Source organism: Anolis sagrei, chromosome X (assembly GCF_037176765.1).
Source record: "Anolis sagrei isolate rAnoSag1 chromosome X, rAnoSag1.mat, whole genome shotgun sequence".
Classification (NCBI taxonomy): domain Eukaryota; kingdom Metazoa; phylum Chordata; class Lepidosauria; order Squamata; family Dactyloidae; genus Anolis; species Anolis sagrei.
Window position 1 is genome coordinate 71,633,199 of NC_090034.1, and position 24,595 is coordinate 71,657,793.

At 43.0% G+C, this 24,595-nt stretch overlaps 1 protein-coding gene across 1 annotated transcript in view; it reads right to left on the reverse strand.

Annotated features, from left to right (window-relative positions):
- Positions 1-789: 789 nt before the first annotated feature.
- LOC132780767 (protein argonaute-3) overlaps positions 790-24,595 on the reverse strand; it is a 95,834-nt gene continuing 72,028 nt past the window's right edge. Inside the window, exons 13-19 of the mRNA XM_060784534.2 lie at positions 23,949-24,108; positions 19,544-19,634; positions 12,772-12,966; positions 9,420-9,554; positions 7,100-7,201; positions 4,512-4,711; positions 790-1,000 (exon numbers count right to left, since the gene is read on the reverse strand). Coding sequence (XP_060640517.1) covers positions 892-1,000; positions 4,512-4,711; positions 7,100-7,201; positions 9,420-9,554; positions 12,772-12,966; positions 19,544-19,634; positions 23,949-24,108 — 992 coding nt within the window. The 3' untranslated portion in view covers positions 790-891. The remainder of the gene's footprint in view (positions 1,001-4,511; positions 4,712-7,099; positions 7,202-9,419; positions 9,555-12,771; positions 12,967-19,543; positions 19,635-23,948; positions 24,109-24,595) is intronic.

Below are 24,595 nucleotides of genomic sequence, written 5' to 3' on the forward strand. Positions count from 1 at the left end.
TCTTCTAACCTTACTTTCCGGATAACCCTCATACATATGCACGGCACAGAGGATGGGAAATCAGCTGGAACCTCTGAAGAAGGAGAAAGCAGCAGCATCATTAAATTCACCAGGCTGTGTTGATACCGCTGGCATAAATGTACACAGTCGGTTTGGTTTTTGTTACTGAAACTAACTTGAGCTGAGCGACTCCGAGTTTTGAAGACAGACACGGAAGGCAGCAGTTGGCTAAACTACATTAGGATTGGTGGACTTGCAAAACACACCACACCTTCTCCTATGACAGTCGACAGGGCTGTCCCTTCAAATACACACTCGATATGGTCACAGTCAAGTGTGGACAGCCACCTGCGACCCACAGGGGTACAAAGAGATAAAAACGTCTTTGCACATTCTCCCTACCAAACGTGCCCCCCCCCCCCCCCACCAATCTCTCTGATTGTTCCTATTCATTTTAATACCATAATAATTATTCTTTCTTCTTCTTTTTTTGCAGAAAGAGTTGTGCTGCTGAGCAACTTGAGGTAAAGGCATCAAAAAGGGTTCTGGACTACAATGGAAAAAACACACACACAAAGGAAAAGAGGACAACAATGATGGCAGCGCTTCCCTTAGAAGGCTGCTTCAAAAGCAGTTGGCTGGTTTCATATTGCATAATAGTGCCGTGTCCTTGGTGACGTAAACAATCTTCCTTGCGTCAAGGCAAGGATAAGGCCTGGCCCCCTGCCTCCCTCCCTCCCTCCCCGCAGATCAGGTTCAGCCCCAGCAGAGGCATCCCACCCACCCCATTAACTGACCTCCGCCCCCCTGGAAACATACACTGTATGTGGCTTTAATTCTGCATTTCTTCCTTTTTGTGAATAGACTCTGTTCTCGTATTTTTTTTCTTAATTAAGCAAAGTACATGGTGCGTAAGGTGTCTTGGTGAATCTGTACAGCCTTAGCAAGGGCTTGAGGATCTCTCCCATTGCTCTGTCCTGAAACATGACTTCCTTCAGCACTGCAAGTGGGGAAAAAAGAGAAAGGAGAGAATTAGCAACATCCTTACCATTCAGAACGGCTGGGATATGCTCCCTCATTGTGCTTTCAGGTATCTAAGTTGCAAATATAGAAATCCTATTAGCTAGCCATAATATTTATTATAAATTCTAATAGCTGAACAAAAGTCAACAGTGTGATGCGGCAGCTAAAAAAGTCAATGCTAACAAAATGAATTTCAATAGGGAGAAATGTATACCACTACACTTAGCACTTCACACTTTAAATCCTGTGGCTTGTCAGAAATATTAAAAATTAACTAGGTATTTTTAATTACAAAAATGTGAGTCAAGCACTGAAAGGGTTAAAAGGATGCAACGACTCAGCAAAATGTCTATCTAGACATCTCACTCTGTCTCTATAGATAATTATATCAAAATAAATTTCAAAATAAAAATAGATACCAATAAAATTACATTAATTGAAGTATCGGTAGGTTAAATGTTTTTGAATATTTACCGTATTTCAAAGAATAACAGTAAACTAGATCTGTAAGTGGAAAACTAGGGTCAACAAAAACAATGTGGCATCAACAATAACATAATAATAATAATAATAATAATAATAATAATAATAATAATAGTAATAATAATAGAACTTCATTTGTATCCTGCCCTATCTCCCCATGGGGACTCAGGCCAGCTTCCAACATAGTAACAGGCAAACAATCAACGCCTATATAAACAATGCAGAGGTAGATACAGATTTATAATTAATTATATACTAATTTCACATATGCATTTCCCCCCAAATGTTTGCAAATCCTCTCTCTCTATATGTGCATTTCCATCCTGCAACATTTGTGAGCCCTATATATCTATATTCATATATATCTATCTAGACATATCTCTATATATAGATAATTGCATCTATATAGGATTTGTAAAGACTTGCAAACATGTGAGGGGAAAATTCATATATAAAAGTATATATATATATACACACACATATACATACACACAGATATATAGATATATATTGATCGATATCTATATAGGATTTGCAGAGACTTGCAAACATATGAGGGGAAAATTCATATATAAAAATAATGTATACATATAGATACAGATATACAGGTACATGGAAATCTCCCTCCCTCTATCTATCTATCTATCTATCTATCTATCTATCTATGGTTTGCAAAGAATTCAGGCGAAACATGCATATATAGAAACATATTTATAGATCTAGAGGGCTTAAAAACATCTCCCCCCCCCCTTCCTAACTCGCAAGGGCTTCTCTCCCCCTCCGTTTCAAAACATTCTCTCTCTTTCTCTCTCGGTCTTAAAAAAATGGGCAATTCTAGCCTTGGAAAAGAAGCGGAGTAAGGAAACCTTTGGAAAACAAACACATTGTTAAGGGAGGAGAGAGAAACATCTAATATATTGCAAGCAGTGACCTCCAAGCTCCATTATCCAGTCGAGGGAGTCTTTATACGGTAATAGGTTGTTGTGGTGAATCTTACCTGGTAGGCTGGAAAGGGAGCCTGGATAATAGTAAGGCAGGCCTCCATTTTGGGAGGGAATGCCAGGGAGGCAGCCATCATGGGTGAGGATGGTTAGTAGAGGGGAGGAGTTGGGAGACTCCTAGGATTGGTCAGAGCAGTTGGGAGGAACCAAGTCGGAGGATGGAAAAAATGTAGCTTCAGGGGGAGTTTAAAACTGGTTTTTTTCCTTCAGGGAGAGCGCTAGGCGAGAGAGTGTCTGTGTTAGGCAGTGCCACAGCACTCACAACTCACAAGTTGACAGGAAAAAGATCAGACAGCAGTCTGATCTCTTGTGAGAGTTAGCACAAGAGATTGGCTCTCCAGGTTGGGTTGGTTAACAGGAAGAACTCTAGGGTAGAGTTAGTTAATAACCCAGGGGCTACCTAGATAGGCTAGTCAGACTCATCACTATTCTCTGAAATAGAGCGAGGGTTTTGTTACTAACAGTTCTGTTTGGTTAGCTCTGTCTAGAACAAAGTGAAGAGGACTGTTCAAGCAACCAATCAAGCTGAAGTACTTTTGTAACAAGTCACGCTTTTTGTACCTCTCAGGAGTGGTTAGTTGTCTGTTTTAAAAATAAATCCTATTCTTTCTATTATTATTATTATTATTATTATTATTATTATTAAACGTTATTTGTAACCCGCTAGCATCTCCCGAAGGACTCGATGCGGCTTACAAAGGCCAAGGCCTCAACACACAATATAACAATACAAAACCTAAGGCAAATTAAAAACAATTAGAGCAATATAAACAACAAGCAATAAACAATACACTAAGACACAATAAAACTGGGCCGGGCCAGAGTAATGGGTACAGGATTAAAAGTGCTGATGTGACAGGTGGTGTATAAGGCTTATAGGACAAGTGCAGTGTGAGATGTGCAGCAATCTTAGTTCTAATAAAGTGCTTCTGGGACTTGGTACTGGAGGTTTCCTATTCGGGGAAGGCACATCGGAACAGCCAGGTCTTTAAGTTCTTTCTGAAGACTGCCAATGTAGGGGCCTGTCTAAGATCTTTGAGGAGGGTGTTCCAGAGTCGGGGGGCCACCACAGGAAAGGCCCTGTCTCGTGTCCCCACCAACCGTGCTTGTGACGCAGGCGGGATCACGAGCAGGGCCTCTCCAGATGACCGAAGTGAACGCGTGGGTTCGTAGACGGAGATGCAGTCACGCAGGTAGGATGGTCCCAAACCATTCAGGGCTTTGTAGGTAAGCACCTGCACCTTAAATTGGGCTCGGAAAATAAATGGCAGCCAATGGAGCTCCTTGAACAGGAGGGTTGACCTCTCTCTGTAAGGGGCCCCAGTTAACATCCTGGCTGCTGCTCGTTGGACCAGTTCGAACTTCCGAGCCATTTTCAAGGGCAGATCCACGTAGAGCGCATTGCAGTAGTCCAATCTGGAGGTGACCAAGGCATGGACCACCCCGGCCAGATCAGCCTTCACGAGGTACAGTCGCAGTTGGCGACGAGTCTCAATTCAACAAATATCAACAATAAATAACTTTCAACAAACTGTACATCATTCCATCGTCAAGCTTTTGTGATAGTTCCAGCAATTTTAACACCCTGTTGCTACAGAAAAGCCTCTCAACGAACAGTTGTTTGGGAGCCAGGAATAAGAGCAGTGTTGGCAGGAGTGGGGAAAGTTCACCTCAATTTATTTTTGGAAAATCCTAAAACACCTTAGGTTGGTGGCAGCTTTAATGCAAAAGAGAGTTTAAAGACAAGCAGTGTTCACTTCACCATAACACATATCCATCATCGTCTCGCTATCATATTGGAGGCACAGGGGTGGGATTTTTCCTTTTTTTTAAGGAAAGGAAAACCTCAGGGAAGATCCATCCTGCCCGGACATAATATTAATAAGTTTCCAGTCTCGCGTCTTTTGTTATAGTTGTCATACTTAAACATTCTGGAAACTAACCCAGGGCTCAAATCAAGTGCTTGCCACACATTAAGAAGATGACTGCCATCACTCCACTCACCTGTCATGTTCTTTGTCAACAAGGTGATATCTTGCTCTGAATGCCACCAGATGAGCGTAATAAGCTGGTGCAGGGATGGACACAGAGCGTGTGCAGCGTACGTAAGTGTGGCAGAGCTGGTAGGTGAGCAGCTGAAGTTCGTCCGCTGTAAAACAATTATCATCCCACAATACATGGTAATGTGAGGGGCGGCTGGTACCCTAAGGAAAAGGGAACATGGATTCAAAGAGTCAAATACACTTTCTATGATATCTCAAAATGACAACAATTTCCCATTGCAGTGACACTAGCCCAATTGTAAAGGTTATACACCAATTGTACAGGGCTGCCACCAATTGTAAAGTCTGCACGCACCAGTTGTACAATTGTGCTAATTGCGAAGGTGCTGCAATTACAACAACAGACAGGGTGTAGGGCTTTTAACTTTAAAGAACCCACCCACAGTCACTAATTGTACTGTCTGCTCTTAAATTCTGCCACCAGTTATGCAGGTGTGGATAATTATAAATGTAATTCAGGTATCTGCCACCAACGTGAGGTATTGCCGATGAGTACTAGCTCCCCAGACGCAGATAAATGTAGATGACACGGTCTTCAAACAAAAGTTAATAAGTTTATTTTGTACAAAGCGTATGGTTGCAGGCTGGTAGTTAACTTGGAATAACTTTGATTAACTTGTAGAACTTTAAATGCGACTTGGTTTGCAATACAGTTCTCACTTCTCGATGATAAAACTTGTAACTGACTTTTACTGTGGTGAGGTACTTTATTAACAATGTTTCTTAATGTGAATAGCCTTCTGATTTGATCTCTTCTTGATCAAACCCCAGATCTCTAGTTCTTTCCTAACTAGTGATCTAAACAAGCTTCCCTTAGCCCTCTCTGACTAATGAAACTAATTAGGTTTCCCCCTTCAGCCTTCCTAGACTGAAGAAACCTCTGGCTATTCACACACACTGCTTCTCCACCCTCCTCGCTCAACTGCTCACTCCGACTCCAAACCCCCAACTGAACTGCTTCATTTCAAAACGCAGATAACACTTTCTTGCTAAGCTCCGCCCACTTCTCCTCTCTGAGCTAGCCTGCCTGGTTTCCTTGGCAACGCCCTGTGGATACAATCAGTTAACTCTAGCTTTCAGCTACTGTTACCAAAACAAATATATTCTTTCAGTTAAGCATTTATACAGTATCAATAACTTCTGTACACCCATATTTACTGCTTGTTAGGAAACTTGACAGTGTACTTTTAAACATATATGGTTTTTGTGGAGGTGAGAAAAGGAATGATACACTTTTGATTCACTGTTGCACATCAGAACCTTAAAGGGAACTTTGGACGCCATCCACTGCGCATCCCCAAGAAAGCATCACAGCTTATCTTATGACTCACTTCCTATAAAGTCTTCAAATAAAAGCACATAAGAGCATTAATAAACTTTAAGCTTATTATTCAAAGGGCATTAATAAACTTCATCTAGGCTTATCCATAACTAAAGAAGCCATCTATATATAAATAAATGTTCAGTGCATAATGAGTACCTTAAAAACAAAAGAACCAATGAACGAAATCACACCAAATTTGGCAACAAAACGTCTCACAACACAAGGAGTGACCATCACTCAAAAAATGATGATTTTGTCATTTGGGAGTTGTAGTTCCTGGGATTTATAGTTCAACTACAATCAAAGAGCATTCTGAACTCCATCAACGATGGAATTGAACCAAACTTGGAACTCCCATGACCAACAGAAAATGTTGGAAGGGTTTGGTGGGCATTGACCTTGAGTTTGGGAGTTGTAGTTCACCTACATCCAGAAAGCACTGTGGAAACAATGATGGATCTGGACCAAACAAAACATATTTGGGCGTATTGAGAAGCACTCAATACGCCCAAATATGAACACAGATGGAGTTTGGGGGAAATAGACCCTGACATTTGGGAGTTGTAGTCACTGGGATTCACAGTTCACCTACAATCAAAGAGCATTCTGAACCCCACGAACGACAGAATTTGGGGAAACTTCCCACACCAAACCCCCATGACCAACAGAAAATACTTAAGGCCATCCAATCCAACTCCCTTCATCAGGGCAAGAAAATATAATCAAAGTACTCCTGACAAAGAGCCATCCAGCCATAGAGATAGATAGAAAGATAGATAGATAGATATGATTTCACGCACACACAGATATAGTATCATAGATTTGAAAGGTGCCCTTAAAGAAGGACAATGATATGTTGCATGTTTCAGAGTGGACAAAACAGACACTCTCCACATTAACACTGACAAAGAAACAGCAAGAAATACTGTTTACCCACAAGCATAAAGACATTACATATATTAGAAACCAACACTTTCTCGTTACTTTATTTTCCAGATCACCAGACTGGGCCACAGCAACGCATGGCAGGGGACAGCTAGTTACCATATAAGAATGTGATACTAAATTCAAGTCACTCTTTGCTGTTTTATATTAGTTCGGTTAATGGGGTGGGGGTGGGGGGAATCAATCGAGTATTCATTCACAGATTATTCATTTCCCATCTACAAGCATTGGTCTCACTAGGATGTTTGCTTTTTCCTTACCTGTATTCCTGCATGGCTACAGAGGTAAAAATCAAATTCATAAGGATGTGTAATGTCTGTATCGACAGTTGTTCCAGCTGGGATGTTCCCACTTCTTCCAACCTGGAGAGTGATGTGTTTCCACAAAGGGACGAAAGAAGGGAAAGGTTAGTTGCCAAGTTTAAAGCAAATGCTACCCTGATAGAAAATGTACTTGTTTTATGTGGTTCTGTGAATTTACCTCACTATTCTGGCATACTTTCTATTATAAAATCTAGACACATCATTTAGAACCACAGTTTATGTGTTGCCACTGAACTGTAATATCAATTGACCAAGAAACCACATTGATTAGCTATAAATATATACATATATATCTATGTAAATATATATAAATGCTCTGTGCATAATGAGTAGCTTAAAAACAAAAGAACCAATGAACGAAATCACACCAAATTTGGCAACAAAACGTCTCACAACACAAGGAGTGACCATCACTCAAAATTTGATGATTTTGTCATTTGGGAGTTGTAGTTGCTGGGACTTATAGTTCAACAACAATCAAAGAGCATTTTGAACTCCATCAACGATGGAATTGAACCAAACTTGGCATACAGAACTCCCATGGCCGACAGAAAATATTGGAAGGGTTTGGTGGGCACTGATCTTGAATTTGGGAGTTGTAGTTCATCCACATCCAGAGAGCACTGTGGACTCAAACAATGATGGATCTGGACCAAACTTGGCAGAAGCACTCAATACGCCCAAATATGAACACAGATGGTGTTTGGGGAAAATAGACCTTAACATTTGGGAGTTGTAGTCACTGGGATTCACAGTTCACCTACATTCAAAGAGCATTCTGAACCCCACGAACGACAGAATCGGGGCAAACTTCCCACACAGAATCCCCATGACCAACAGAAAATACTTAAGGCCATCCAACCCAACTCCCTTCATCAGGGCAAGAAAAGAGCCATCCAGCCACACGATCTCTCCGATCATCTGGAGAGGCCCTGCTCACGCTCCCACCTGTATCGCAAGCGCAATTGGTGGGGATGAGAGAGAGGGCCACATCTGGCCCCCTGGCCTGGAATTGCCCATACCTGATGTAGTGGCTTTGACAATTTATGAAAAGATCAAAGAAATACAGCTGCCTTCCACATTTGCAAGTTTTACGGGATGCAGAAAGTGGAAAAAACTACAAATAAAAATGCTTTTTTAAAAACTTGAGAGAACACTTCTCATCTTTAGGTCCACAAGGCTACTCTATAGTCAATTTCAACCAGAAGGAATCTCCATGTCTTCCAGGACAAATCTACACCCAACTTCCACCAGAGGTTGATTCCTGAATTGACCTGGAAGACCTGGAAATCTGGAAGTGTTCCCTTAGGTTCTCTAGCACAACTTAGGGATCCCTGTGGAAGCAATCTGTATATACTCGAGTATAAGCCTAGTTTTTCAGCCCCTTTTTTAGGCTGAAAAATCTCCCCTCAGCTTATACTTGAGTCACTGTTATTTACTATTTTACTCTGTTATTAGTATTAAGGTAAAGGTAAAGGTAGTCCCCTGACATTAAGTCCAGTCATGTCTGACTCTGGGGTGTGGTGCTCATCTCCATATCTAAGCCGAAGAGCCAGCGTTGTCCACAGACACCTCCAAGGTCATGTGGCCATCATGACTGCATGGAGCGCCGTTACCTTCCCGCCGGAGCGGTACCTATTGATCTACTCACATTTGCATGTTTTCGAACTGCTAGGTTGGCAGAAGCTAGGGCTGACAGCGGAAGCTCACGCCGCTCCCCGGAATCGAACCTGCGACCTTTCGATCAACAAGCTCAGCAGCTCAGTGCTTTAACCCACTGCGCCACCGGGGGCACCCGTTATTAGTATTATTTTATTGCATTTATTATTTTACTCTATTTATTATTATTATTACATTTATTATTTTACTCTCTTATTACTGTTATTACATTTCCATTATTTTACTCTATTATTCTTTTTATTGCATGTATTATTTTACTCCCTTTATTATTATTGGAAGGATATGTAAGCACATTTACATTGAAGAAGGTTAGAATAATGGTTTAATCAGAGTTGGACAGCTTTATCTTAAATTACAATTTTATTTAAATATTTTTGAATATTTACTCTACTGATGCCCCAATTAACATAATTTTATTGGTAGCTATTTCTATTTTGAAACTTACCGGTAGCTGCTGCATTTCTCGCCCTCGGCTTATACTCAAGTCAATACATTTTCCCAGTTTTTTGTGGTAAAATTAGGTGCCTCAGCTTATACTTGAGTATATACAGTACATGTGTAACAGTGATAGTCTTACCCTTTCTGTCCTGTCAGCACAGAACAGCCTCGTATGATGCCTCTTCTGAACAACAATATATGTTATGCCAGGCTGATAATCTTTTTCCAGGCTAATACAGGCCTCTCGGATTGCTAGCAGTTCATAATACAGCACCTATAGTTCAGAAACAGAAATGTTCTCTTATCACTCAAACATGCACAAATCACATTTCCATTCTCACAACACAGAGGTGTGTTTTTGAATATCTAGATCCCATTGTCTTCCTTGCCAGATAGAAATTACTTGAAAAATGTATTTAATACATGAACACATGCTACTATTTGCTTTACAGTGACACAGAAAAGGTGGTAGGATATGCATCTCCTTAAGTTTACTAAAAGGAAATAAGGATTCCATAGTTCTTCAAACTGTAAGACACTCTGCCCTGTGGAGAGGAGAGTAACCAAAGGGAAGACTCACGTGGGCTTAAACTGCATTTCTGCTGGCCAATGCCAGTCCGGCATTCCACCACTAGCATTTAATTCCAACCAAGGACCAGGTACAGGATTTTGTTGTGATCCCGAATAGACTTCTGCAACGCTCTCTACGTGGGGTTGCCCTTGAAGACTGTTCGGAAACTTCAGCTAGTCCAGCGGGCGGCGGCCAGATTTCTCACCGGAGCGTCATACAGGGAGCATACCACCCCTCTGTTATGTCAGCTCCACTGGCTGCCGGTCCAGTTCCGAGCACAATTCAAAGTGCTGGTTTTGACCTACAAAACCCTATACAGCTCCGGCCCAGCGTACCTGTCCGAACGCATCTCCTTCTACGTCCAGCCTCCGAGTTTAAGTTCTTCTGGGAGGGGCCTGCTCTCGGCCCCACCTCTATCACAAATGAGATTGGTGGGGACGAGGAGCAGGGCCTTCTCGGTGGTGGCCCCTTGCCTGTGGAATTCACTTCCCGGGGAAATCAGGTCATCGGCATCCCTCCTCTCTTTCAGAAGGAAACTAAAAACATGGATATGGAACCAGGCCTTTGGGTAATCTGGCAGATAGACAAAGGATAATGACAACCAGAATTTATAGGATTTGACAATGTGGAATGAACCTACGGATTCTGAGCTGGCGAACGTTGAACATTAGATTGGTTTTATTGATTGTGATATATATCTTGCTTGTTTTAATTGTTTATAATGGCTATTGATACATGTTTTTATTTTATTGTTTGTTGTTGGCATCAAATTGTGCCTTTTGTAAGCCGCCCTGAGTCCCCCCTCAGGGGTTGAGAAGGGCGGGGTAGAAATGCGCGAAATAAATAAATAAATAAATAATCGGAAATAATCTGTGAGAAAGAGAGGCAGAAGCAGGCCTCTCAAGGTCAAAGGAATGTGTTCATGTTTTGCAGTCCTTAAAGTAGTGAGAGAGCTGTTGGGATTTTAGATCAAGCAACATCGCTACTGAAGCAAGGAACTCCTGTCTTGTTTCTAGCTCAAGCCTTAGTTCATGACCCAAGATCCATGCTCATGTTTTGCTCCTTGTTTTATGGATTTACCTTTGGCCTCATGCTCATGTTTTGTTCCTTGTTTCCTGGACTTGTTTTGGAATTTGTGTTCGTGATTTAACCATTATTTTCTGGGGTATACTTTTTGCCTTTGGAACTTTCTTCTTTCATTGACTCTTGGATTTTTACCCTTCCATTTTCTTGGTGTCTTTCCCCTTTTTTATATGTGTTTTTATTAATAAACCATGTTTGGTTTCTTGGTGAGTGCTGTGAGCAAGGTAAACTTTCTGCTGAGGTGCAACAAAACCCAAGATAGGTGACTTTACCAGTGCTGGGGGACAACATTTTGATTCAATACTTGGCACAGATCCCATCAGTCCAGAAACTGGCAAAACTCATAAAGCAGGATGCAGGGGAGAGATTTGACGTGGCGTCCACTTCTACTTTTGGTTTTGTGAGATGGGAGCAGCAGCCTGCCAATACCAGGCTGCTTCTCTTGAATGGCTGCAGGAGTGACAAAGTTGTTTTTAATATGTTTCTGCCCATGGAGTTGGGGGTTTAAAAAAAGGCAGTTGTGGGCTATGGGTGTATTTATTTATTTGGGGTTCTTTTACCCCGCCCTTCTCACCCCGAAGGGGACTCAGGGCGGCTTACAGAGGCAAGGCACAATTTGATGCCTGCATCATAAAAACACTCATACACAAAATTACATCAATTCACAGTTGACAACAATTCATGCATTATAACCATAAAATCAATAAAATCAATAAAACCAATACAAACCCAATTTCTCCTCTTACATGGTCAGCGTTCACTAACTGATAGATCCAGTTCCACTTCATCAATCCTGTTGATCTTACTCGCCTGATTGTCTGATTTAATTGCCAGAGTGCCCGAAGGCCTGGTCCCATAACCACGTCTTCACCCTCCTCCTGAAGGCGAGGAGGGATGATGATGCCCTGATTTCCCCCGGGAGAGAGTTCCACAGGTGAGGGGCCACCACTGAGAAGGCCCTGCTCCTCGTCCCCACCAGCCTCGCTTGAGACAGTGGTGGGGTCGAGAGCAGGGCCTCCCCAGATGATCTCAAACTCCGGGGTGGGACGTAGAGGGAGATACGTTCGGACAGATACACTGGACCGGAACCGTACAGGGTTTTGTAGGTCAAAACCAGCACCTTGAATTGTGCTCGGAACTGAATCGGCAGCCAGTGGAGCTGGCACAGCAGGGGGGTGGTATGTTCCCTGTATGTCGCTCCAGTGAGCAGTCTGGCTGCCGCTCGCTGGACTAGCTGAAGTTTCCGAACAGTCTTCAAGGGCAACCCCACATAAGAGTGTGTTGCAGTAATCTATTTGGGATGTAACCAGAGCGTGGACCACTGTGGCCAGATCTGACTTCCCAAGGTACGGGCACAACTGATTTCCTGCACCTGAATCTCTGTCCCTCAGAAGCAGCCTGGTATCTCTGTTTAAGCCAGGTGCTCTCTCGGATGAGCTAATGTTATCTTCTACTCCCTGCCTGTTGGAGTCCAAAACAGTTCCACTTTCACACTCTGTCTCAGCAACAGCATCTTTCTCCAAAACCCCCTCCGTTCCCTCATCTACAGAACCATCTTGCTCTAAACCCCCCTCTGTTTCCTCACTTATAGAACCATCAGGCCCCAAATCCCCTCCACTTCATCAGGCTGAACCACAACAGGTTTCACGGCTCATTTTTATGTGCTCTATTTTTAAAATTGATGTGACTTTTTCAATAATCTGGAGATAGCTTTGTGTTTTGTTGTTACTGTGTGGTTTCCGTTTTAATACACTCTGGTGTTCCTATTGCTCTATTAGCGTCTCTGCAGGTTTTACTAGTGCTGTCAAAACATGGAGGTATAAATTATATAAAAGACCTGTCGAAACTGTCCCTCTGACACTCCGTCGCGGTAGAAGATAATCCGCGTGGGTTTGAAGCGCGTCGACTTGTAGAACTGGATGAGGAGTTCTCTAACCATGGAGGCCAAGTCTTGGATGATCTCCTGGCGGGGTTTTTGAACTCTCACTGTGGCACAGTACCTGCTGGGATGGGCATCCATGCTGCCTACAACCTAAAGGCAAGAGACACAAGATGACAGATCCATAAGGATAATGTTAATAGCATGCTTTCTCTAGTGAAAAAACAAGGGAAGGCACATATTTTAAAATAGGACTTCAGAACATGACTAAAAAGTTACTCAAGGCTATGAGAACTATTTATTTATTTATTTCGTATACTTGTACCCTGCCCTTTTCACCCCCGAAGGGGGACTCAGGGCAACTTCACAGCAAGCACCGTTCAGTGCCATCACAATGATAAAAACAATCAATAAAGTCATTAAAACAGAACATTAAATATACAGGTGTTAAAACATGCCAGTTAAAATCAGAGTCCCGGTCAATTAATTTTCACTTTGAATTGCTTATGCCTTTTTTTCACTAGCCGCTATTCAATGGTCAAATGCAAGGTCCCACAACCAAGTCTTAAGGACAGGAGGGAGGTGGCTAATCCCCGTGTCTCTGGGAAGGGAATTCCACAGACGAGGTGCCACTGCTGGGAAGGCCCTGTCTCTCGTCCCCACCAATCGCATTTGCGACGGCAGTGGGATCGAGAGCAGAGCCTCTCCAGATGATATTAAACATAGTGATGGCTCCTAACAGGAGATACGTTTAGACAGGTAGTAGGAGTCAGAACCATTTACTGTATAAAAATTACTCCTTTCAAAATGGGAGTACATTTACTTTGTTCGAAACCAGAAGGAAATTACTTTGATGGAGGAAAATTGAATGGAATATACTTTATTACTACTTGATGGATGACTTAGTGTGATATGCATACAGTAAACAAACCCACATGAAGAACTGAACTGAATATTATAGGCCAGAGCAACTTTTTCTGCTCGGGACCCCCTTCTGTTTGAGAAATATTTACATGACCCCAGGTAAAGAGGTATACAAAATAGATATAAAAATTGAATATTTACTGATAATAAACCAACATTTGCTAGGCTTGCTAAACTGGTTGATTTTCCTTTTTATGAAGTATAGCCAAAGCATCTTCTGCTGAGTCCACTGTAAACACTGCACAACAGACTTGTGTAATGTCTAAAACAACCACTTTTATTGTTACCAAATTTTTCAGGACCCTAACATTGAGCTAAGGGGATCCCATGTTGGGCCGGGACCCACAGTTTAAGAAGCAAAGCTGCAGGCAATCCCAATAGTGGCTCTTTATCTACACATTCACTTTCAGGTTAATTGTTGAGTTTTATTGAGTTCCAGGGCCATAGAAGCAGATAGCAAAAACAGAAGAACGGCCTGCCTCGGGGGAGCATGCTTGCTCCATCAGTGTTTAACATTTACACAAATGACCAGCCACTGCTAGAAGGGACAGAGAGTTTCATCTATGCTAATGATCATGCAATCACCGATCAAGCAGGGAGCTTTGAAATGGTTGAACAGAAGCTCTCCAAAGCTTTAGATGCTCTTACTGCCTATTACAGGGAAAACCAGCTGATCCCTAATCCATCTAAAACACAGACATGTGCTTTTCATCTTAAGAACAGACAAGCATTTCGAGCTCTGAGGATTACCTTGGAAGGAATCCCACTGGAGAATTGCAGCACACCCAAATACCTCTGGACCATGCTTTGACCTACAAGAAGCACTGCTTGAATATCAAGCAAAAAGTGGGTGCTAGAAATAATATCGTATGAAAGATGACTGACACAACCTGGGGATTACAACCAAATACAGTGAAGACATATGCCCTTGTGCTTTGCTACTCTGCTGCTGAATACGCATGCCCAATGTGGAATACATCTCAACATGTTAAAACAGCGGATGTGGCTCTTAATGAGACATGCCGCACTATCACAGAATGTCTATGGCTTAAATCACTAGAGACAGTATACTGTTTAGCTGGTATTGCCCCACCTGACATCCATCGGGAAGTAGCAGCCAATAATGAAAGGACCAAAGCAGTGACATCTCCGGCCCATCCTCTGTTTGAATATCAGTCAGCATGCCAACGCTGATAAGAAATAGCTTCTTAAGATCGAAAGAGACACCCACAGGGACACCGCAGCAAGCAAGAGTTCAAAAGTGGTAGGTTAAAACTCAGCACCTTAATCAGTGGCCCAGACGGGATAAGAAACTCTCCTGGGCACACAGCAGATTGGGTGACCTGGAAGGCGCTGAACAGGCTGCGCTCTGGCACCACAAGATGCAGAGCTAATCTTAAGAAATGGGGCTACAAAGTGGAGTCCATGACATGCGAGTGTGGAAAAGAGCAAACCACAGATGACCTGCTACATTGCACACTGAGCCGTACCACAAGCACAATGGAAGACCTTCTCACAGCCATATCAGAGGCACTACAAGTGACCAGCTTTGGGTCAAAGGACATGTAGCATAATGCCAAGGTTTTTTTTAACTTTGTGTTTTTAAACACATTTTAACTGTACCTTCAAGTTGCTTCTGACATGATAAATAAAATATTTTTAGGTCATTTCACAATGCCAAACCAGAAAGCACAACAGTACAGTCTGTCATGGCACAGAGTTTTCAACAATACAGTTGTTGTTCCTTCAGTGTTGTCTTTTGTTCTGCTTAAAATTGGTGGTGCAAATGAGCAAGAGACTAGCATGAATCGATTACATATGGCCTACAGAGGGCAGATTACTGAATGAATCCATCTGATTCATAATAATGCCCATATACATCTAGTCCAACAAACTCTGGACACTCATAAGCCGGATCGGGGTATAGGGTGGCAACCTGTGTTGTATGAGGTTGCACTCCCCCTGAAGTCACAGGTCCGCAGCTTGGGTGTCCTCCTGGACTCATCACTAATGCTTGAAGCCCAGGAGTCGGCGGTGGCTGGGAGGGCCTTCGCACAATTAAGACTTGTGCGCCAGCTGTGACTGTACTTCGTGAAGTTGGATCTGGCCAGGGTGGTTCATGCCTTAGTCACCTCCAAATTGGATTACTGTAATGCACTCTACGTGGGGCCGTCCTTGAAGATGGCTTGGAAATTTCAACTGGTACAACGAACGGCAGCCAGGTTACTAACTGTAGCGACTTACAGGGAGCGGTCTACCCCCCTGTTTAAGGAGCTCCATTGGCTGCCGTTCATTTTCCAGTCCCAATTAAAAGGTGCAGGTTCTTACCTACAAAGCCCTGAATGGTTTGGGACCCGCCTACCTGCGTGACCGCATTTCTGCATTTCTGTAGAGGCCCTGCTCTCGCTCCCGCCTCCTTTGCAAGCACGATTGGTGGGGACGAGGGAGAGGGCCTTCTCGGTGGTGGCCCCCTGACTCTGGAACTCACTTCCTAAGGATATCAGGCAAGCCCCCACATTGGCAGTCTTTAGGAGGAGCCTGAAAACGTGGCCGTTCCAGTGTGCCTTCCTTCCCTGAATAAGGAAATAATTCCCAGCAAAATGTCCTCAGAAGCACGTTAACTACTTGTTGGATTGCTCTCCCTTCATATTTATTTATTTATTTATTTATTTACTGTATTTGTATACCGCCTTTCTCAGCCAATCGGCGACTCAAAGTGGTTTCCAACAAATCAGTACATATAAAAACATAATACAGATTAAAACATTAAACAATATAAAAGTCCACAAAAGCAATAAAAACAACATCATTAGCGTCTCATTATTATCAAGCATTGTCCAGTTCCATTGTCAAATTGTTCAATTTCCTATATTAGCTACTCTGCATTTGTAAACGCTTGCTCGAACAGCCATGTTTTAACTTGCTTCCGAAACGTTAAGAGGGAGGGAGCACATCTAATCTCCCTAGGGAGGGTGTTCCATAGCCGAGGGGCCACCACTGAGAAGGCCCTGTCTCTCGTCCCTGCCAAACGTACTTGAGACAAAGGCGGGACTGAGAGCAGGATCTCCCCAGACGATCTTAGAGTCCTCGATGGTTCGTAAGGGGAGACACGTTTGGACAGGTAAGTTGGGCTAGAACCGTTTAGGGCTTTATAGGCCAAAGCCAGCACTTTGAATTGGGCCCGGTAGCAAACCGGCAGCCCGATACATCCTACGTCTGTTCATGCCCAGTGTGCTGTCACTCGCTGGGCCTGTGCAAGAGACTGTAGACAGGACGTATATTCTGTGTGCCCAACGGGACACCGGGGCTGCCTCAGATGAGAAGCCTTAGAATTTCCTTAAACAGAGTCTTTAGATTGCTTAGGTTGAACAAAGTTTTTTTTTTTATTATTGCTAAGGTCTTCAATAAATCACAACTATTTCAAGGCTTTCTTAACCAATTGGTGGCTTTCTCAATCTTGTCCACAGGGGACAGGCAACTATCTTCATAAACTGTTTCTTCGCTATCGGGGAAATCCTTAACCTCTATCTGGGCAGTCTGTCTTAGGCCTTGCTGGCGTGGGACCCCTACACCCGGTACCAACTGCTTCTGGCTGCCGTGAGTGGCCCTTACCCAACAGAGTCTTTTGTAGACTTTCAGTTCCCAGCAATGGCTGGCTGTAGCGCTGTGGGGCTGGATCGCTTCAGTAAAGGAGCTATAAGGCTGTAAATTCCCAGCAAAGGCTATACTGAGACTGTATTCCCCCAGCCAAGCTGTAAAAGACGAAGCTTTCTACAGGAGGACCTGATTTACGTCCTGTACGAAGACTTCTCTGTGTGGACAGAGCTAAAATAGCTCCTTTTCCCTCCCAAAACCCAAAAGGGGGCGGAACTAGAGAACCTAATGATGACTGAGGGGTCACTGGCCCAATAACTGCAAATTAAGGAAAGCCACCTAATTGGAAAATGCATAGAACTTTAGAATACATGCAAACACTCAACAAAGGAAAGGTAAGTTGGAAGCTCCTGGTACAGCCGTGCCAGAACACCCAGTGTTTATTTTTTAAATTTTAAACTATTACATTTGGCCCAGCCATAGGTTTTAAATCCTTGTGTGTTATTGTTTATATGTGATTTATATTAATTGTATTGTTTTTGTTTATTTCTTTTCTGTTTTATTGATGTGTTGTCGGGCTTGGCCTCATGCAAGCCGCTCTGAGTTCCTTGGGAGATGGTGGCGGGAAATAAAGTTTTATTATTATTTTATAACTGTTATTTTGCATCACGGAACATTTCACATATACATAAGGAGTGACAACTCAACCTAAAAGGAAACAGGATCCTTGGGTTCGTCCCTCCGGTCCTTCCTGGAGGGACGAACCCAGATGGTGAAGCTGGGAGATGCCTGCTCGGACCCCTGGCCTTTGACCTGTGGGGTCCCGCAAAGCTCTGTTCTATCTCCCATGCTTTTTAACATCTACATGAAACCGCTGGGAGAGGTCATCCGGAGTTTTGGAGTTGGGTGCCATCTCTACGCAGATGACGCACAACTCTACTACTCATTTCCATCTAATTCCAAGGAGGCCTCTCGGGTGTTAGACGAGTGCCTGGCCGCTGTGTCTATCTGGATGAGGACGAACAAGCTGAAGATCAATCCCGACAAGACAGAGGTCCTCCTGGTTGATCGCAAACCAGACCGGGGTATAGGGTGGCAACCTGTGTTGGACGGGGTTACACTCCCCCTGAAGCCACAGGTCCGCAGCTTGGGAGTCCTCCTGGATTCATCGCTTACGCTTGAGGCTCAGGCGTCGGCGGTGGCCGGGGGGGGGGGGGGGGGCTTTTGCACAACTGAGACTTGTGTGCCAGCTGCGCCCGTACCTCGCGAAGGCTGATCTGGCCGGGGTGGTCCATGCCTTAGTCACCTCTAGACTGGACTACTGCAATGCGCTCTACGTAGGGCTGCCCTTGAAAACGGCTCGGAAATTCCAACTGGTCCAACGGGCAGCAGCCAGGATGCTAACAGGGGCCCCTTACAGAGAGAGGTCAACCCCCCTGTTTAGGGAGCTCCACTGGCTGCCGTTTATTTTACGAGCCCAATTTAAGGTGCAGGTGCTTACCTACAAAGCCTTGAACGGTTTGGGACCATCCTACCTACGAGACCGCATCACAGTCTACGAACCCACACGCTCGCTCCGGTCATCAGGAGAGGCCCTGCTCGTGATCCCACCTGCCTCGCAGGCGCGTTTGGTGGGGACGCGGGACAGGGCCTTCTCTGTGGTGGCCCCCCGCCTCTGGAATGCCCTCCCGAAAGATCTCAGACAGGCCCCCACCTTGGCGGTTTTTAGAAAAAACCTGAAAACCTGGCTATTCCAACGTGCCTTCTCAGATTAGGAACCCCACTACCATAGCCCAGAAGCACTTTAGTAGAGTCAAGATCACCCTCAACGCACACCGCACTTATACTTTAATCTCATATCCCCCCGACACTTTTTCAGCACTTTTAACCCTGTACCCCACTTCAGCCGGCTCAGTTTTTAATAATGTCCTGTTGTATTGTTATTGCTGTTGTTTTTCTGCTTTAACTGTTTTATTTGCTATATATTGTATTGTTGTATTGTTGTATTGTGTTGTGTTGGGCTCCGGCCTGTTGTAAGCCGCATCGAATCCCTTGGGAGATGCTAGCGGGGTACAAATAAAGTTTAATAATAATAATAATAAAAAAAACAGGAAGAAGGAATAATATGGCAAAAATCAACCCAGACCTCATCAGCTGTTTCCTTACTTCACTTTGTCCCATGGAGGAAAACCAATCTCTTAATGCAACTTACAGCAGCAATAGATGGCTTCTTTCCATCTCCAGCAGGTGGATGAGTGACATCTGCTCCCAAGAAGATCACTGGTTGTTGGAACACAGAAGGTCTTTAAAAAAAAGTGAAAAGTCAACCTCAAACTCAAGATTCGTCTACAGCTCAGTAGGTCCTGGGTTATGCCTCACGCCCTGGAAGATAAGAAAACACTCCTGCCATGTACCCACAGGGTCTATGAACGATCTTCAGAGTTACAATCAAACCTAATATTACCAAAAAAAATCACCTTTTTGAAAAAGGGACATCCACCACATTTTTGCAGGTCGAAAGCCATACATTTTGGCCAGATTCTCATAATAACTTACAAGGTGGAACACATTCCTCGTGACTAATAATAAGAAAGGGGATATAGAATCAACTGGGCATATTTAGACATCTGTCACCATCCTTTCTGACTCTTGCAGCATTCAGTTCACGCTAAATGATTTTTCCAGATTTTGGAAAACCCTGTTGAGCAGAGGGTTCCACAAAAGCATAATAAAAATCAAATTTAAAATGGATTTTAAAATAAAACAACATGAAGCCAAATATTTGATTTACACTCTCCATAATAGCTATTTTATACAACAGCTATTACTATAGGTATGTAGTTATTGGCTTCACATTTCAACATTTTATTTTTCATCTGAACAAGAGTGATTCACACATGGACAATTTTCCATGTTGATTACACATTTCTTTCTTTTTCTTTCTTTCTTGTATGGTTTTTGAGATGATTGCTTATTAATAAAACATCAAGTAAAATTGACTCCAAAACTCAAAAATCAGAAAATGTATGTGACTTTGTGTAAAATCATCCAGAACATATATTTTGATTAAACCAATCATGGATAGAGCTAGGTTTCTATGGAAAATAAACGTCTTCTGAGTTGTTCCATGACTGACAATGACTACACAGAGAAGCAATTGAAATCCACAAGTGTGTGGACAATTTCAACAGAAAGGAGGAAACCATGAACGAAGCCTGGCTACCAGCATTTAAAAACTCTAAAATCAGGGCAGTAAATAAAGAGGAACATGAAAAAAAACCAGGGAATTCCAGATAAGAAATCATCAGGGCCAGCTAACATATCCCAACAAAGAATCTCTCTAGGCAGGAATTAGCCAGGCCTTGAAGCTGCAAGGCTTTGCAATGCTAATCAAGGTGATTAATCGCAACATTCCCACTTGCCTCCAACCGATAATAATAATAAATAATAATAAACTTTATTTATACCCCGCCACCATCTCCTCCAAGGGGGACTCGGAGCGGCTTACATGGGGCCAAGCCCGAACAACAAATTACAATACAAAAATACAAATTGCAGTAAAATAAACAACATAACAATAAAGTATAAAATATCAAAGCATATAAACAATATACACAACACATAGAAACCAAACATAATGACAGAGAGCGGGCCGCATGTACATAAAATGATTTAAAAACTCAGGGAAAGGAGAGATAAGAGTTGGGAAATGAGATATAAGATTTGGGAAAGGAGAGATAAGAGTTCTTTCTCCCATTTTGGATCTTCCACAGGTATATAAACCTCCCTTGCTTAGCTTCTAATATACCTCACAACCTCTGAGGATGCCTACCATAAATGTGGGCAAAACATCAGGAGGGAATGCTTCTGGAACATGGCCATAGAGCCCAGAAAACTCACAGCAACCCAATACAGTAATTGCTTTAATATCTTCATTTCTTCATGCTCATAGTGAATGCAAAGTCGTTTGTGCTGTCAACTAGCTTGCTTTAAGGGTATTTAGATGTGATCAGGCTGACTGCCCGGTGAATGTTGTTAATATCCAGTGAGACCGTGACATCAATAGAATGAGAATTTTCTCCCCTGGAAAAAGTTCCCAAGTGCAACGAGAAAACTGTTAGCCTTCAGGGATGGACCTTTTGAAAAAGCTCTCCAGCTCAAAAAGAGAAGTTAGCCACCATAGGTCCAAATCTTATCAGAAAATGTGTTGAACATGACAAGGTTAATGGGAATCAACACATTTTAGGGGGAAAAATATCAAATGAGGGGCATGCCTTCTATAACGAATATCAGACTATATCAATCTCGCCACTGGCACCAATTATAAAGTATATACCATAATATATCCCCCAGCTGAACTCCACTGTAAAGGATTATATGTAACTAGCTGTGCCCTGCCACGCGTTGCTGTGGCCTATAGTAAAACTTATCAAAGTTGAGATAGATATCTGGACTATTATGTGTGTGCAGCGGCGGGGGAATGATGGAGCCTGGGGTTGCGTGTGTGTGTGCGGCGGCGGGGGGTGGTGGTGGTGATGGAGCGTGGGGTTGTGTGTGTGTGGCGGCGGGGGAGTGATGGAGCGTGGGGTTGCGTGTGTGTGTGCGGTGGCGGAGGGAGTGATGGAGCGTGGGGTTGTGTGTGTGCGTGCGGCAGGGTGTGTGTGTGTGCGGGAAGCGGCTTGGAGTGGGCATGACTTCTGCAGAGGGAACGTTGGCTGGAAGGCTGTGTGCGTGCGCCAGGGAACTTGCGGCTGGGCACCAATGCGCATGCTCAGTTGTTTTGCCGTTTTGTGAGTGTGTTGTTGTGTTGTTTTTCATTTTGAGTAGATATGTTTGTACCTTGTGGGTTGTGTTATGGGCATGGGAATTTTGGTTAAGTTTCGTTGGGGGGTTTGTGAGTTTTGTTGTTTTGCCGTTTTGTGAGTGTGTTGTTGTGTTGTTTTTCATTTTAAGTAGATATGTTTGTACCTTGTGGGTTGTGTTATGGGCATGGGAATTTTGGTTAAGTTTCGTTGGGGTTTTTTTGAGTTTTGTTGTTTTGCCGTTTTGTGAGTGTGTTGTTGTGTTGTTTTTCATTTTGAGTAGATATGTTTGTACCTTGTGGGTTGTGTTATGGGCATGGGAATTTTGGTTAAGTTTCGTTGGGGGGTTTGTGAGTTTTGCTGTCCGGTTGAACCAACCTAACAGATTTATATATATAGATATCACACCACTGGACACCAGTAAGAAGGAAAATATCACAACCAGTGATGCAAGGCTGGAGGCTTAGTGATAATATGTCTGGGCAGGATGGTTCTTCCCCCAAAGATTCACTTTTTCCTCAAAAATCCTACCCCTGTGCCTCCAATTTGGTAGCGAGATGTAGATATATATGTAATGGTAGAATGAACACTGCTTGTCTTTTAGTCATCTTTTGGTTTAAAGCTGCCACCAACCCAAGTTGCCTTAGGATTTTTAAAATGAGTTTTTGAGGTAAACTTTTCCCACTTTTACCAACACTGCTCTTCCCCTAGCTCCCAGAATGACTATTTGGATAAGAGGCTTTTCTGGGGTATCAAGATGTTAAAAATGCTGTAATTATCACAAAGGATTAATGATAGATTGAGGAAGGACAGAGAACTTTTTGAAAGTTAAATAGAAAAAGATTTATTTATAAAAAAACCAGACCACTAACTACTTCTTTTGAGAGGCAGAAAAACGCTTGACTTGTTACAAAAGTACTACAGCTTGATGGTTGCTAGAGTAAGTTTCTTCACTTAGTTACAGTCAGAGCTACTCAAACAGATCTAGCTGCTAGTAACAAAAATCCCTCACTCTACTTCAGAGAAATAGTAATGGGTTTCTGACTAACCTATCCTAGGTAGTCCCCTGAGTTATCAGCTAACTCTTCCCAGAGTTCTTCCTGCTAACTAACTCAGTCTAGAGAGCTAATCTCTTGTGCTATCTTCCACAAGAAATCTGGGTGCTATCTGACCTTTCCTGTCAGCTAATCAGCCCCTGTCTGACACAGACACTCTCTCCCTAAAAACCTAGTTTCAAAAACACTTCTTCTCCCACCAGCTCCCAGTTCTCAACTCCACAGAAGCTGAAATCTTTTCCCTCCTAAGACTTGGCTCCTCCCAACTCTTCTAGCCAATCCCAGGAGACCTCAACCTCCTCCCATCTTCTAACTATCCTCACTCAAGATGGCTGCTTCCCTGGCATACACTCTCAAAATGGAGGTTTGTCATACTGTTATCCAGGCTTCCTTTCCGGCCTACTAGATAAGATTCACTACACCCTCCATTTCATAGGGTAACAATGACAAATTGAGACAGCACCATAGATGCCAAAATCATGAAGTCCTATATTGAACTCAACATGGATATGAAAGTCCTAATTTCCACCACAATTACGTCACACAGCTGGTTACTTGGGAACATGATATTAGGATCCAGCATCCCTGATTTGTTTCTATGGTTTAACTGCAAATGAAACGTAACAGTCCAGCTGCCCCAAAATCTATTGCTACAAGTTGCACATAAATAAGAGCTCCAAACAGAGCAAAACTTTCAAGGGCCGCTAGATGCGACAAAAGCAAACTTTTAACAACCTTAAGATTAAAAAGGGATTCTTACCGTTGATGAGGTACAAGGATGTTGTTGATTCCTCCCAATTTTACGTTTATCTTTAGGCACAGGTTTGAGAGGGTTTGAGGAGATGTTTTTATGACATTCTTGACTTGAACGCATTGCGTGGCCATCCCCAAAAGGGTGTCCCCCACACGCTTCACCTCCGCTGAGAAATAAGCATTGATACAGAATGACTTCAAATTATCTTATGGAATAATTCTACAACTTCTCACTATGCTGTCAGGTTTAATTAAATGATGCACAAGGCCTTGGAGACAGCCAATGGCCCAAGAAAAAGCAATCTTTTTCGTACTCTGAAGAATGAGATTCCCCCAGAAAGGAAGACTGCTTGAAGTTATGCTGACAAGAAAATAAGTACTACTAAGCAAGCTCTCTTTCTGTAATCTCTCCTTGTTAGGATTAATCTTCCATATCATTTGGGAAAGGAGAGAATAAAAGTAAGGAGACTTAACTGGAACAATTAACTGGGCTGGGGTTTAGCACAGCTGGTTCATCACCAGCAATAAGATCTACCAACCGAAAGGTTGCCAGTTCAAAGCCCTGGGTTGGCGTGAGTTGCCGACTGTCAAGCCCAGCGTACTGTTGACCTATGCAGTTCGAAAACAGTTTGTGCTGTAATTAGAGAAATTAGG